This window comes from Neolamprologus brichardi, chromosome 2, assembly GCF_056152115.1.
Source record: "Neolamprologus brichardi isolate AB-2024 chromosome 2, ASM5615211v1, whole genome shotgun sequence".
Classification (NCBI taxonomy): domain Eukaryota; kingdom Metazoa; phylum Chordata; class Actinopteri; order Cichliformes; family Cichlidae; genus Neolamprologus; species Neolamprologus brichardi.
Window position 1 is genome coordinate 31,132,936 of NC_142105.1, and position 11,975 is coordinate 31,144,910.

At 39.7% G+C, this 11,975-nt stretch overlaps 1 protein-coding gene across 6 annotated transcripts in view; it reads left to right on the top strand.

Annotated features, from left to right (window-relative positions):
* Positions 1 to 11,772, top strand: part of atp11c (ATPase phospholipid transporting 11C (ATP11C blood group)) — a 44,000-nt gene extending 32,228 nt beyond the window's left edge. Inside the window, exons 16-31 of one of the 6 annotated variants that reach the window (XM_006781237.3) lie at positions 364 to 437; positions 545 to 648; positions 755 to 936; positions 1,790 to 2,056; positions 2,203 to 2,374; positions 2,489 to 2,591; positions 2,695 to 2,840; positions 3,592 to 3,651; positions 4,288 to 4,415; positions 4,928 to 5,063; positions 5,150 to 5,215; positions 5,376 to 5,479; positions 5,609 to 5,765; positions 7,803 to 7,911; positions 8,879 to 8,910; positions 9,166 to 11,772. In XM_006781237.3, coding sequence (XP_006781300.2) covers positions 364 to 437; positions 545 to 648; positions 755 to 936; positions 1,790 to 2,056; positions 2,203 to 2,374; positions 2,489 to 2,591; positions 2,695 to 2,840; positions 3,592 to 3,651; positions 4,288 to 4,415; positions 4,928 to 5,063; positions 5,150 to 5,215; positions 5,376 to 5,479; positions 5,609 to 5,765; positions 7,803 to 7,907 — 1,804 coding nt within the window. In that variant the 3' untranslated portion in view covers positions 7,908 to 7,911; positions 8,879 to 8,910; positions 9,166 to 11,772. Of the gene's footprint in view, positions 1 to 363; positions 438 to 544; positions 649 to 754; positions 937 to 1,789; positions 2,057 to 2,202; positions 2,375 to 2,488; positions 2,592 to 2,694; positions 2,841 to 3,591; positions 3,652 to 4,287; positions 4,416 to 4,927; positions 5,064 to 5,149; positions 5,216 to 5,375; positions 5,480 to 5,608; positions 5,766 to 6,830; positions 6,922 to 7,802 lie in introns of all 6 variants that reach the window. The other 5 variants (XM_006781238.2, XM_006781241.3, XM_006781239.2 and 2 more) reach the window with 5 other exon arrangements.
* Positions 11,773 to 11,975: the final 203 nt, after the last annotated feature.

The window sequence follows — 11,975 nt, forward strand, 5'->3', positions numbered from 1 at the left end:
AAGTGGACAGTGCAAAAGTTATGAAGCAAAAATTAGAATACAATAAGAATAAATACAGTACACAACTGTACAGAATAGAATAAAATACTATATACAGTAGAATAAATAAGAATAAAATATACAATAAGGAAAAAATGGAATACAAATGCTTTATACAACTGAGTAAAAATACAACGATGCCAGAAAAGATTATTGCACATTAGTGTTATTGCACATTTGTGGATGTGTGTGTTTGATCAGTTAAAGTCTTTATTGTGGAGTCTGACAGCAGTGGGGAGGAAAGACCTGTGAAATCTCTCCGTTTGTATTTGTATTGTTTGTATTTAAATTACATCTTTTCTTTCCTCTGCGTACATCCTATAGGTATGAATTGCTTCACGTGTTGAACTTTGACCCAGTCAGAAGGCGAATGAGTGTAATCGTCAGATCAATATCAGGTGAGCTTAAGGTTACTGTCAACGTTATTGGAATGCTAATAAAATAGCGTTGGCCAGCACGTCCCTGATGCTGGGTGTCTGTATAATAGTGTGTTTTTCGTGCCCAGGTGAAACGCTGCTTTTTTGTAAGGGAGCCGACTCCTCCATCTTCCCCCGAGTCAAACAGGAGGAAGTTGAAACGATACGCATGCATGTGGAGCGTAATGCAACAGTACGTGGTGGAAAACATCTCGTTTTCCTAAATTTCTAACTGTTGGAATGATTTCATTGCTTAACATTTTGTCTTTTATAACATCAGCTGCTATTTTACTGTTTAGGATGGTTACCGGACACTGTGTGTGGCCTACAAACATCTTACCGCTGAGGAGTATGACCAGGTAGATTCAGGATTAAGGGAAGCTAGACTGGCTCTGCAGGACAGAGAGGAGAAGCTCATGGCTGTTTACAACCAAGTGGAGACTGGAATGAATCTAATTGGAGCTACTGCTGTTGAAGATCGGTGGGTGCTCACACAAAATGTATAACTGTGCTGCTCTTAATTGTGAAACTGCTGAAATATGTTGATTCTGTTCATCTGGACGTAGTTTTCTGTGTTGAAACCTGCTGAATATCCTTAAATCTGCATACTTGTGCTGTTCTTGCCCCTTAATAAACATCAGTGCCAAAAAATTTGGATATTGAAATCCTCAGCACAGAGAAATCCCAGAATACACAATATTATTCATATGGAAACCAAAGGAATGCAAAAGCCTGTGATGAGCATATCACCAAGCCTTGTCTGGACTTGCTCTTTGTTATGTTGCTGCAATGAGTTAATTCCTCCCTTTGGGGATGTTTTAAATGTCATCAACTGTCACTTTTTTCACCATGTATGACTTTGGCTTTCTATTTTCATCTGATTAGTTTGATATCAGCTAAAAGCCCTTCTTTTTAGAGCGTTTTAACTTAAGCTCACACTGCCATCTTGTGGTTAAGTTGTGACCTACAATCAAAGATTCCAGTTTTTAAAAATAGACTGCATAAATTACAAACGTTTAGGTCTAAAACACATGCATTGCCTATAACAGAGGAAGTAAACATATTCCCGAATCACCATTTATTCATCATTTAATACACAAACACTCACACTTTTAAAGGACCACGCCTTCCCAAACCATTATGACATGAAATTTGGTAATTTAGCTTTGCTTTTCTTTTTTTTGTTTTTGTTTTTTTTGTTTTTATTTTTTATTTTTTGTTTTTTTGTTTTTTTTGTTTTGTTTTTTTAAACACATGTATATAAACTATACATAATTGTAGGCATTCTTGCTGCTAGTAGTCATAATGATCCTTTTCTATTTCTTATTCTACAGTCTTCAAGAGGAGGCAGCAGAGACTATGGAGGCTCTGCAGGGAGCAGGTATTAAAGTGTGGGTCTTAACAGGAGACAAGATGGAGACGGCCAAATCCACCTGCTATGCTTGCAGATTGTTCAAGAGGAACACAGAGCTGTTGGAGCTAACAGTGCGTACTCTAGAGTCTCCAGGAAAAAGGCGCGAGGACCGACTGCACGACCTCTTGCTCGAGTACCACAAGAAAACTGTACAGGATGCACCACCAGCAAAGACACGTGTTGCCAGGTTGGCACCTTAGATTACAAAAGCCTGTGTGCTATGTACTGACATTATTCTGATTTTTTTTTGGCTTTTTATTAGGGGGTGTTGGGGCAATAGTTAAAATAAAATAACATTAGTAATGATTAAACTTTGTCTACTCTGTATTGCAGGAATTGGTCCAGCCAGGATTATGGTTTTATAGTAGATGGAGCCACTCTGTCGATGGTGCTCAACTCATCCTCTGAAAACAACTTACATGACTATAAGGACCTATTTCTGCAGATATGTCAAAACTGCACGTCTGTGCTCTGCTGCCGCATGGCTCCCTTACAAAAGGCGCAGGTCAGAACGGCGATTTAATAAGCTGAGAAATAAAACTGAATTGATTTCTTTCACAGTGAAAGATTATTTCTGATTTTATTCAGCTGTTGTGCCTCTGTATCAATCTATCTATAGATAGTTAAAATGGTGAAGAACTCCAAAGGCAGCCCAATCACCCTTTCCATTGGAGATGGAGCCAATGATGTCAGCATGATTTTGGAAGCTCATGTAGGCATTGGTAAGAAATGTGATGCTGAAGCTGATTTAGCCATCTTTGATTACTCTTCTATGTGTAGTGGAGTGCAGAAATGTGTAATTTGTTTTGGGCCTTGGTGTTTCAGGCATTAAGGGGAAAGAGGGTCGACAGGCGGTGAGGAACAGTGATTATGCCATCCCCAAACTGAAGCACCTCAAGAAACTTTTGTTGGGACATGGGCATCTCTACTATGTTCGCATTGCACACCTGGTGCAGTATTTCTTTTATAAGGTAAGTGGAGATTCTGTGTCCAGGAGCACTAGGAGCACCCACTAGAGCCTGACAGATATATTGTTTGACTGATATTAGCTTCTTGCTGATATGTCAGTATCAGCATAACATGACCACAATATGGGTCTCAATGTTTTCCACCAGTTGTAACTTCCCTTTTGTGTAAACACATGTTTGGAATGCTACAAACACAACGATCATATGATCAGAGTATAAATGGCTAATCAGCATCTTGATTTGGAAATAAAACAAGTTAATGTTTAACCTGCATGGTTACATTTTGTCAGATAAAAAAGGTTTGTGATATATGTGGGCATTTCGTGTGCCTGAATGAAAGGAAATATTGACCCATACATTGGATTTTTAAATCAGTAAATACCAGTTTCAATCTTAAAAATCCTATATTGGTGCTGGTGCAGTGGTTAGCACTGTCACCTCACAACAAGAAGATCCTGTGTTTGGATCCACTGGCTGACTGGAGTTTGCATGTTCTCCCTGCTTGTGCGTGGCCTCATTGGCTTTCCCACAATCTAAATTGGCAGGTGTGAACGTGAGCATGAGTGATTGTCTCGTTTTGTCAGTCTAGCCACAGACTGACAACCTTTAGCTCCACCGCAATCCTGAATCCTGGATAAGCAGAAGGAAATGGATGGATACACACACGCTCATACACATATAGTCTTACATGCGAGACTGATTTTTTTAGGTTGAACTCTGTATGACCCTGTTTTCATTCTCTGTTCGCCTGCAGAATCTTTGCTTCATCTTACCACAGTTTTTGTACCAGTTCTTCTGCGGCTGTTCCCAGCAAGTAAGTATATCTAATTGAGGTTCAAAGACATTCTGAACATGAAAGGAAGTAGTGTTCCCTAAAATCACACCTCTGTGTGCTCCCGATTGCTCAGCTCTTGTCCTCACAATCCCCTTCCCTCACTGTCCCTGGGATGTATGCACTTTGTTATCGTCATACAATATAAATAGGCAAAACTCACGCCGGTCATGTTGTGCCACCACGAATACACCATGACACAATATGGATATTTTGGAATCCTGGTGGCATTTGTTTGTTTTCCTAGTTTTAGGGAAAAAAAATTAAAATAGGAGAAAAATCTTATGGAAATTCTTTGGAGCACAAGGATTCATTTTATTATTATTATGACATCTGTCATCCTTTTTAAGATCACTGAGTGATTATATTTTTGTGTGAAAGGTGAAGGTGATTTTCTTTTCTTTTGTTGTTTTTTTTTGGTTTCCCCATCATGCCTCTGGTCTCTGATATAGATCTTTCACAAGCACATGAAAGATGTATATAAGCTTGCTCATGACGTGCTCTGTGCTCAAGTTATGGTTGTGTGTACGAGTTGTGTCCTCTCCGTGATATTAACCCCTCCTCCTCCTTACCAACCCTTCCCTCGTCAACCTTTCCTCCTGCTCCCATCCTCCCCAGCCCCTGTATGATGCGGCCTATCTGACGATGTACAACATCTGCTTCACCTCTATGCCCATCCTGGCTTACAGTCTTTTCGAACAGCACATTTCCATTGAGATGCTCCTGGAAAATGCTACCCTCTACAGGTAAACTGGGTTATAAAAGTAGACGTGCTTGTTATGTTCTGTCCTTTCATCACAAATCCCACAGTAATGGAGATTAGGAGATTCTTTTCTTATGTTTTAAATCTAGACTTGGACGGATTTCTGTGTCTGTGCAACACTTCACTGTTTTAAGAATTGGTAACACTATCCGGAGACTAATGTGTTTATTTTGAATTTAGGTACAGAATTATATTGTATACTTTTACTATACAATACAACATTGTTACTAAATAAAGTCCTGGTTTGGGTTCAGGCGTAATTTAAAAGTAAAAAAAAGTAAAAATAAATGTTTAATGAACAGGTTACAAAGTTCTTCTGGTGAAGTTTAGTTAACTAATTTTGATGGTAGCTCATTTGTATTTACACAGTAACCTTTTTGGCCACCATTAATATGTTATATAATGGTGTTGTCCTTTTGTGTGATTAACAGGAAATGTTACACAAAGACACAGTAAGTAAATAAATGTGTTAATTTTCCTCTTTCAAATCTTTAGACAGATCGGTAAGAATGCCATGTTACGGTGGGGACCATTTCTCTACTGGACATTACTGGGAGTCTTCCACGGCTTGGTCTTCTTCTTTGGTGTTTGGTTTTTGTTCAGCAACCCAGCCCTGCAGGATAATGGCCAGGTTTGATTTAAATCCGCTTCTAAACAGGTTTCATATCTACAGTCTCCTAACTACAACTGCTGATTGTTTTATTGTTTTGACTCTAGGCTTTTGGGAACTGGTCATATGGAACGATTGTATTCACCATCCTTGTTTTCACTGTAACACTAAAGGTAAGCTCTACCCCTGTTTATTTTGACATTTATAAAACGTCTATCATTACAGTGGACATATGAGTTTGAAGCAGATATTTTGTTAGTCATGTCTTTTGCAAAGTTCTTTTATATGTTTTTTAAAAGATCTCTTACTACTTTCTTTTCTCCGACATTCTAGTTGGCTCTGGATACACGGCACTGGACATGGATAAACCACTTTGTGATATGGGGCTCCCTGGCTTTCTATGTGTTTTTCAGCTTCTTCTGGGGAGGAGTAATATGGTTAGAATTCAACTGAGGATTTAAAAACAAAAACAAATCTTATTGTAGTCATTTTAGTTGGCCTTTTCATTCTAGTCAAACATGTATCTCCTCCAGACAGTATAAACTGAAGTGTCATCTCTCCCCCAGGCCTTTCCTGAGACAGCAACGGTTATACTTTGTGTTTGCCAACATGCTGAGCTCGGTGTCAGCCTGGCTGGTCATCATCGTGCTCATCCTGCTCAGCCTATTGCCAGAAATCCTCTACGTGGTGCTCCGCAAGCCCCGCGGCCCTTACGCTCGACAGGTAGTGCTATAACTCCCTCTCTCTGTCTCCCTCTCTCTTTCTCTCTCTCCCTTCCCTTTATTCATTCTTTTCTAATTATTATTTTTGCTAATGGTTATTTTTGTTGATGGAGTTGATGGAGTTGAACTGATAGAGGTTTATGAAGTACTGTTCAGGGAAGGATTTAAATCAAGGAATTTTAATGCGATTGCTGATCGTAACATTTGCATGGCTTTGCTAACATAGAGCAATGCAGATCTTTACAGAGCTGTTTGCCTCTCTTCACACTTCCTCTGCTTTGGTGTTAGATCATTGGGAAGAAGATGGTGGGAGGGGTAAATCACATCTGACATTATTCAGAAGTGGAAAAAAGACGTTTGACAGCAAACGCTCAAGCACAAATATCTGATCTATTACAGCCCTCTGCTGGCTATTTAAAGCATGACGTACATTATGCAGGTTTATATTAGGGGGTCGGTTAGCTTGTCATATATTACGTTGCACATGTTTGCCAAAAGCTAAGAGTGTTTTAAGAGATATGTTTACTGAGAGAAGAAAGGGTTTGAAAAGAAACCTAAAAAACAAGCCAACCACCCCCAAAACATATTTTGTGTACCAAGAGATACTTTTTTTAAGTTTCTGTGCATCCTGTTGTTGAATTATTTCTGAAGGCTGTTTTTATTTAACTTCCACCAGAAGTCTGTCAAAGGCATATTTTGTCATTTCAGTGGGCTCTCTAATGTGTTTGCAAGCACATGGAAATGATTTTTGGTATTCTTGCTCTTTTCTGTGGGTTTTTGTTATTGTGTCTAGACTTGATTTTTGTTCCTTTTTGGGTGGGGGAGAAGTAAGAAACTAAATGAGAAGTTTTACTCATATTTGTGGAGAGCCACATAACTTGCAGATTTGTACAATATTCAGTACTTGCGTACGTATGGTGCACATATTTTTATTTTTTTAGGCTCATTTTTCACCTTTCCTACTTTTTTCCTAACTAGTGCTAATGCTTTGCTCTTTAACACACTCATAACTATCTCACCCTCTTATTTCCTTCTCTCTTACTTTTCTGGACAATCCTCCCTAAAGATGAAACATCGCCTTCCTTCCTCTGGGACATCCACTATCTTCATGTTGTCACAGACCGCTAGCTCTCACAGCTTCTCATGGAGTGACTGAGGTCTCTTTTTCTTTGTCAGCTCTTATACTCGAGAATTTCTGTCTGTGCACCACTTGCCTGCTTCCTACTTCTGTGTCCTTCCTCTCCCACTGTTTCGACTCCTTTCTTCACCTATAATAACTCAGGCTGCTGTTTTGTAGATTTTAATAGTCCAACTTGCTTGGACAAATTAGGTCAGACATTCAAATTTCTGATGTACTGTGTCACATATCAGGAATGCTATCCTTGGAAGGCACCATTTTAAACCTCGACTTGAGGGGTTTTCTTTTTTGTAACACTGGGAAGAATGGCTCGCTGCCACCCCTTCCAGCAGTGTGGAGTGGGACAGGTTGTCCATGCTAAAAACTTGCTGTTAGTCTGCCATGCTTGTCTGCCTAGTTGTATCAGTCAGTGTCTCCTCCCAGCTGCCTTTGCTGCTCCACTGCCTGCTGCCTTCGCATGTCCAGTCAGGTGGCTGCAGCACATCACAGCATCCAAACGTACCTGCATGAGGCCCAAATTCACAACCTCATCCTGGATCCTCAATCCTGACAGTGTGTGTGTGTATGTTTGTGTGTGTGTGTGTTTGTATATGTCTTAAGACATACTTATTTTGTGAAAATTGCAAGAATAGTAACCCTATATTATTTGAACCTATTAAAAAGTCGACTAAAGGGCTTCCAAAACGGATCATTCCTAGAAGGGTTGTCTCAAATGGCTCCTGGATTAATTTTCATTGTCTACATGTCTACTTTGAAGTCTTTCTGAATGTCTTTAATTGTTCTTTGTTTATATATTTATGTCTGTGTGCAAAAGAGAGCACAAGATGGTGAGAAAGGCAAAGTATGTGTGTGATTATCAGCGTAGTGTCGTCACTGGTGTCTCTTGCCTCACCCTTCTAGAAGAAGCTGGTTCAGTCAAGCGCAGGGGGCATCCAGTCACCCCGGTCGTCAGCCAGGCCCCTGCTCATGAGAACCTTTTCAGATGAGTCCAATACTGTCAGTTAAACAGGTACCAGCCAACTTTCGGGCCATTTAAGCCAATCAGTGATTTGCTCCCCCAGTCAACCAGTCCAGCAGCTCTCTCATCTCTAACTTTGAGTTTTAACAAGGAAATCAACGACGGTAGCATAAAGGCCGCATTTATTTAGACTCTTTGTGTTCTTGTGTGTTGTGTTAGGCTCATATTGGCTGGCTGAAGAGATGCACTTTTTCCATGCCTCTTGTTTTGTTTAATCATTTCTATTAAACTGACCAAATGGTGCATTCACTTGATATGTGAAGGCATCCATTGACCTAATGTTTCAAAAGTTTGTTTGTTTGTTTGTTTTGTGCAAACTCGTGCTCCTTTCAGCCTCCCTTTCGATGCCCAGCTTGTATTTACCTTTCTGCATGCGCAGATGTGCTTTCAAATCCAAATTTTTCTTTCAGCCTCTCGCATTTTTGGACCTTGTAAGAGTGTCTGTGTGTGAAGTGTCTGTGGTGGTTTCATCCTCTTTACCCAACAGTGTGAAACAGCAGGGCCGGTCTATGATTTTGGCCCCGTTTTCTGAAACATTTGTGCTGTTCGTAACAATGTGGTTTAATCATTCGTCGTGGTCACTGTCTTCTGTGTGTATATCCAAACCCTAACTGGTCGTGGCTGTCTGCTTGCTGTTTTATTTGTGAGTGCATTGCATGACTCGGTGCATGATGTGATGCTGGCATAAGCTCTGCCCAAATGCTACTTCATGACAGGGGGCAGACAAAAAAAATAGCAAACACAAAAAAATGTAAACACCGCGAATAATGAAAAGCAGCCGTTGTGTTGTGATGTTGCGTTAAATATCCTTAGGTGTTTACATTTTGTTTTTGTCCACCCCCTGGATGAAGGACTGAATGTTGCACATATCCGTCACTATTGACCATGGTCTCTGGTTGCGCATTTTTAGAAAGAGACTGTACGCAGAGTTTAACTCACATTTCTACTTTCCCTGTAGCCATCATTGGAATCCCTCCTACAAACATCAAGGTAAACAAAGAGTCAGCACTAACCTTCTGTATTTGCTTAGTGTCTCTGCTGAAATTCAGTAGACTTGGATCAAATCGGGATCATTTCCTTTATTAATTTCTTTTTTAATCTGGTGGAGGAAACCGGTGGCATTGTAGTGACTTTCATGTTGTTAATCACTGCTTATACATTTGGGGTGTGATTTCAAGGTGTCTCGGTTGGTATGAACTTATGACGAAGACATCAGGTAACATCTGCCCACCCAATCCTTTTCAGATTGCAGCAGTAATGCCACTATCGTACAAGCATCTAAAGGAGCGCGACTAAAAGGCACAGAGGACTCATAACAGTCACGTCAACCTCATTCAGGGTCCCGTTCCAAGGAAGAACGTCTGCCATCTGAAAGGAGGAGATGGAAAAAAATCAGAAGAAACACGTTTGGTCTTTTGAGAGGGTTTAAAAGTCTTTTGACTTGTGTGTCTCCTTCTCCGTCCTTTGCTGTCCAACCTCAAAAAGCAGCCACTTCTCATGCATGCTTACAGAGCAGTGCTCTACATTCTTTTATACAGTATCTACTTAGACCCCAGGCATGAGTTTTCTTTCTTTGTTTTGTACCTTACTATAGAATGAATGCATACATGGCTGCCTTGTCAGTAGCTCTATTCAACTGCTGTTTTAACAAGCAGCTGAAATATCCACTTCAAGAATGCTAAATGTGCATGAAAGAAGGCTCAAAAGAACACACAACTCCACCAACGTTTAGTCTCTGCATTCTACAAGCTTTTTTACTATATTATCAACAGTTTCAGAGGTTATTCTACTTTATTGTTATTACACTTTTCAACTGTTAAGTTTTAAATTGTTTCAAATATTTTAGTAAACGCACTCCTCAACGGATCCAAATCATTTGGGATGAAAAGTTACTGAATGTGATTTCAGCCCAGCTCAGATCAGCTTAACGACTGTTAAAGTGGTTTTCTGGTTGTAGATGTTTATTTGTATCTAGTAATGCCATTTATATTGAATACTAAGATATGAGGGGTCAGCAGAGGTCATATCAACCCTCAGTCCAAAAACTGCGTGTGTTTATGTAAGGCTAAGAAATGCATTAGAGATTTTAAGGATATTCTGAGACATTGCTTGGAGCGTCGCCTCCAATATTCCAACCTCGGAGATAATTCAAGAGTCAAATTTGAATGAGAAAGTTAATATATGTGCAGTAGTGTAGAGATATATTGTTAGCGTCTGCTCGAAGCCAAAAAGATCAGAGTCTGTCCGCACTCACGTGCCCTAAAAGTGATGTTTTGTTGTATGGGTGTGACACAAGTGTACGGCAAATGCACTGGGTGAGAATAGCCACAAATGCCTGTGTGTAATGTAAACCAGGATTACTTGAAACCTTACTGATGTAGTTCTGTTAGACATTTTCTGCACTATTAAGGAAACTGGTTTCTGCATTGTGTAGATGGTCACCAAGGCACATGAATATATATGCCTGAGCGCACACACGCACATATCAGAGAAGAACATTACACGAACTGTAACCACCTTACACATAATGTCACACATGTACTAGAGCCTAAATGAGGTATTTGTATTCTTAGCCATTTACAAGTTTGCTTATTTTGTCTCAGTCAGGCTGAAGTTGGGGATTAAAGAAAACCAGCTTCATCGGAATAGTTAATGCCACTGTGAGACTCTACTCTGTGGAGTGGACCGTTTGGCCCCTTGTTTCTTCCTTTAACTTGTGTGTAGTGCTTCATACATTCCATTTAAACATAATTACATGATTTCAGACACTTTTGATGATGCTTTGGTTTGTTTCTTCTTTTTTTTTTTTTTGCCCTTTCTTTTCTTCACAAGTGTATATTGTGTACTTTGCATATTTATTAAGTAAATGTAATTTGACTCACAAATGTTATATTTTTTATTACTTTCGGTTTTAAATTGTGGAGCGTGTTCTGCTTTGTGTCATTTTAGTTGGCCTGTTTTACTACAGCTCTGCTGCGAGACTGTGCCAGTGTCATTAAATAGTCAATTTTATGTACACAAAGGCAGGCAGACCCTCCTCTGTGAAGACATTCAGCATCCCAAAATTAGCCTCGGACCCAATGCCACTACTTTTTGTCTGGTGGTTTAACTGCGAGTTGAAGTTGAAAGCGATCATTGTTACTGATTATTTATGTTTAGATGCCAATCTGTATAGGATATGTCTTTATGATGATTTTAACTACTGCTTCGCTGATCTCTGCTCAAACATGCTGTGTATTAAATCCCCCTGACTGTAACCTAAATAGCTGTAAAAATAAATTTAAAAAAAAAATCATCTGCACAATGGCAAATGCAGCTGTTAGGCCTAAGGGACTTTAAGGATTTATATGGAAAGCAGGGGTTTTGTTTTGTTTTTGTTTTGTTTGGTCACCTAAAGACCTGTGCCAGAGATAACTGGATGTAAGATGATTCACAGAAGGGGCTGCCTGCTTTGTTACCAGATATAAACCTTTAAGTTACATATATATGGAAAAAAGAAATGCTATTTTCGAAGCTTAAAATGTGTTCAAATCTAATTTTGCCTGTCTAAATTAAAAGTAAAAAGAATGGATTGTATTTTTAATGCAACCTTTTTCCAGCCACTTTTTTTTATAAAATTAAAATGTTAAAAAAAGGAAAAAAAAATAAGCACGAGAGGCTTTGTGGTTGCGGACCCTGTCTGTGAGGGGTGGAGGTGGGCACAGCAGCAGTTCTGCACAGCAGGGACATCTTGCCACCTCCAGCCTTTTGGGTCTCCAGCTTCAACACTCTAAACCTCCAAGCTGAATGTACCTCTTTGAAAAAAAAAATTATATTAAAAACCAGATGTTGTTCTTTAATAAAGCAGAATGTTTTGAAGATATACAAACTGCGTTGTGCTGCTTTGCACCACATGTTGTGTCAGCAGGTTTTGTCTGATGGAAGATCTGAATGTGTGTGCCTGAGAGGGGAGGGGGGGACACTACTGAGAGGCTAAGATGGATCAGCTGAGTGACTGCTCTCCCACTGCTCCATGCATGGCCTCGGATTAAAAAAAACAAAACATTAAATCGCCG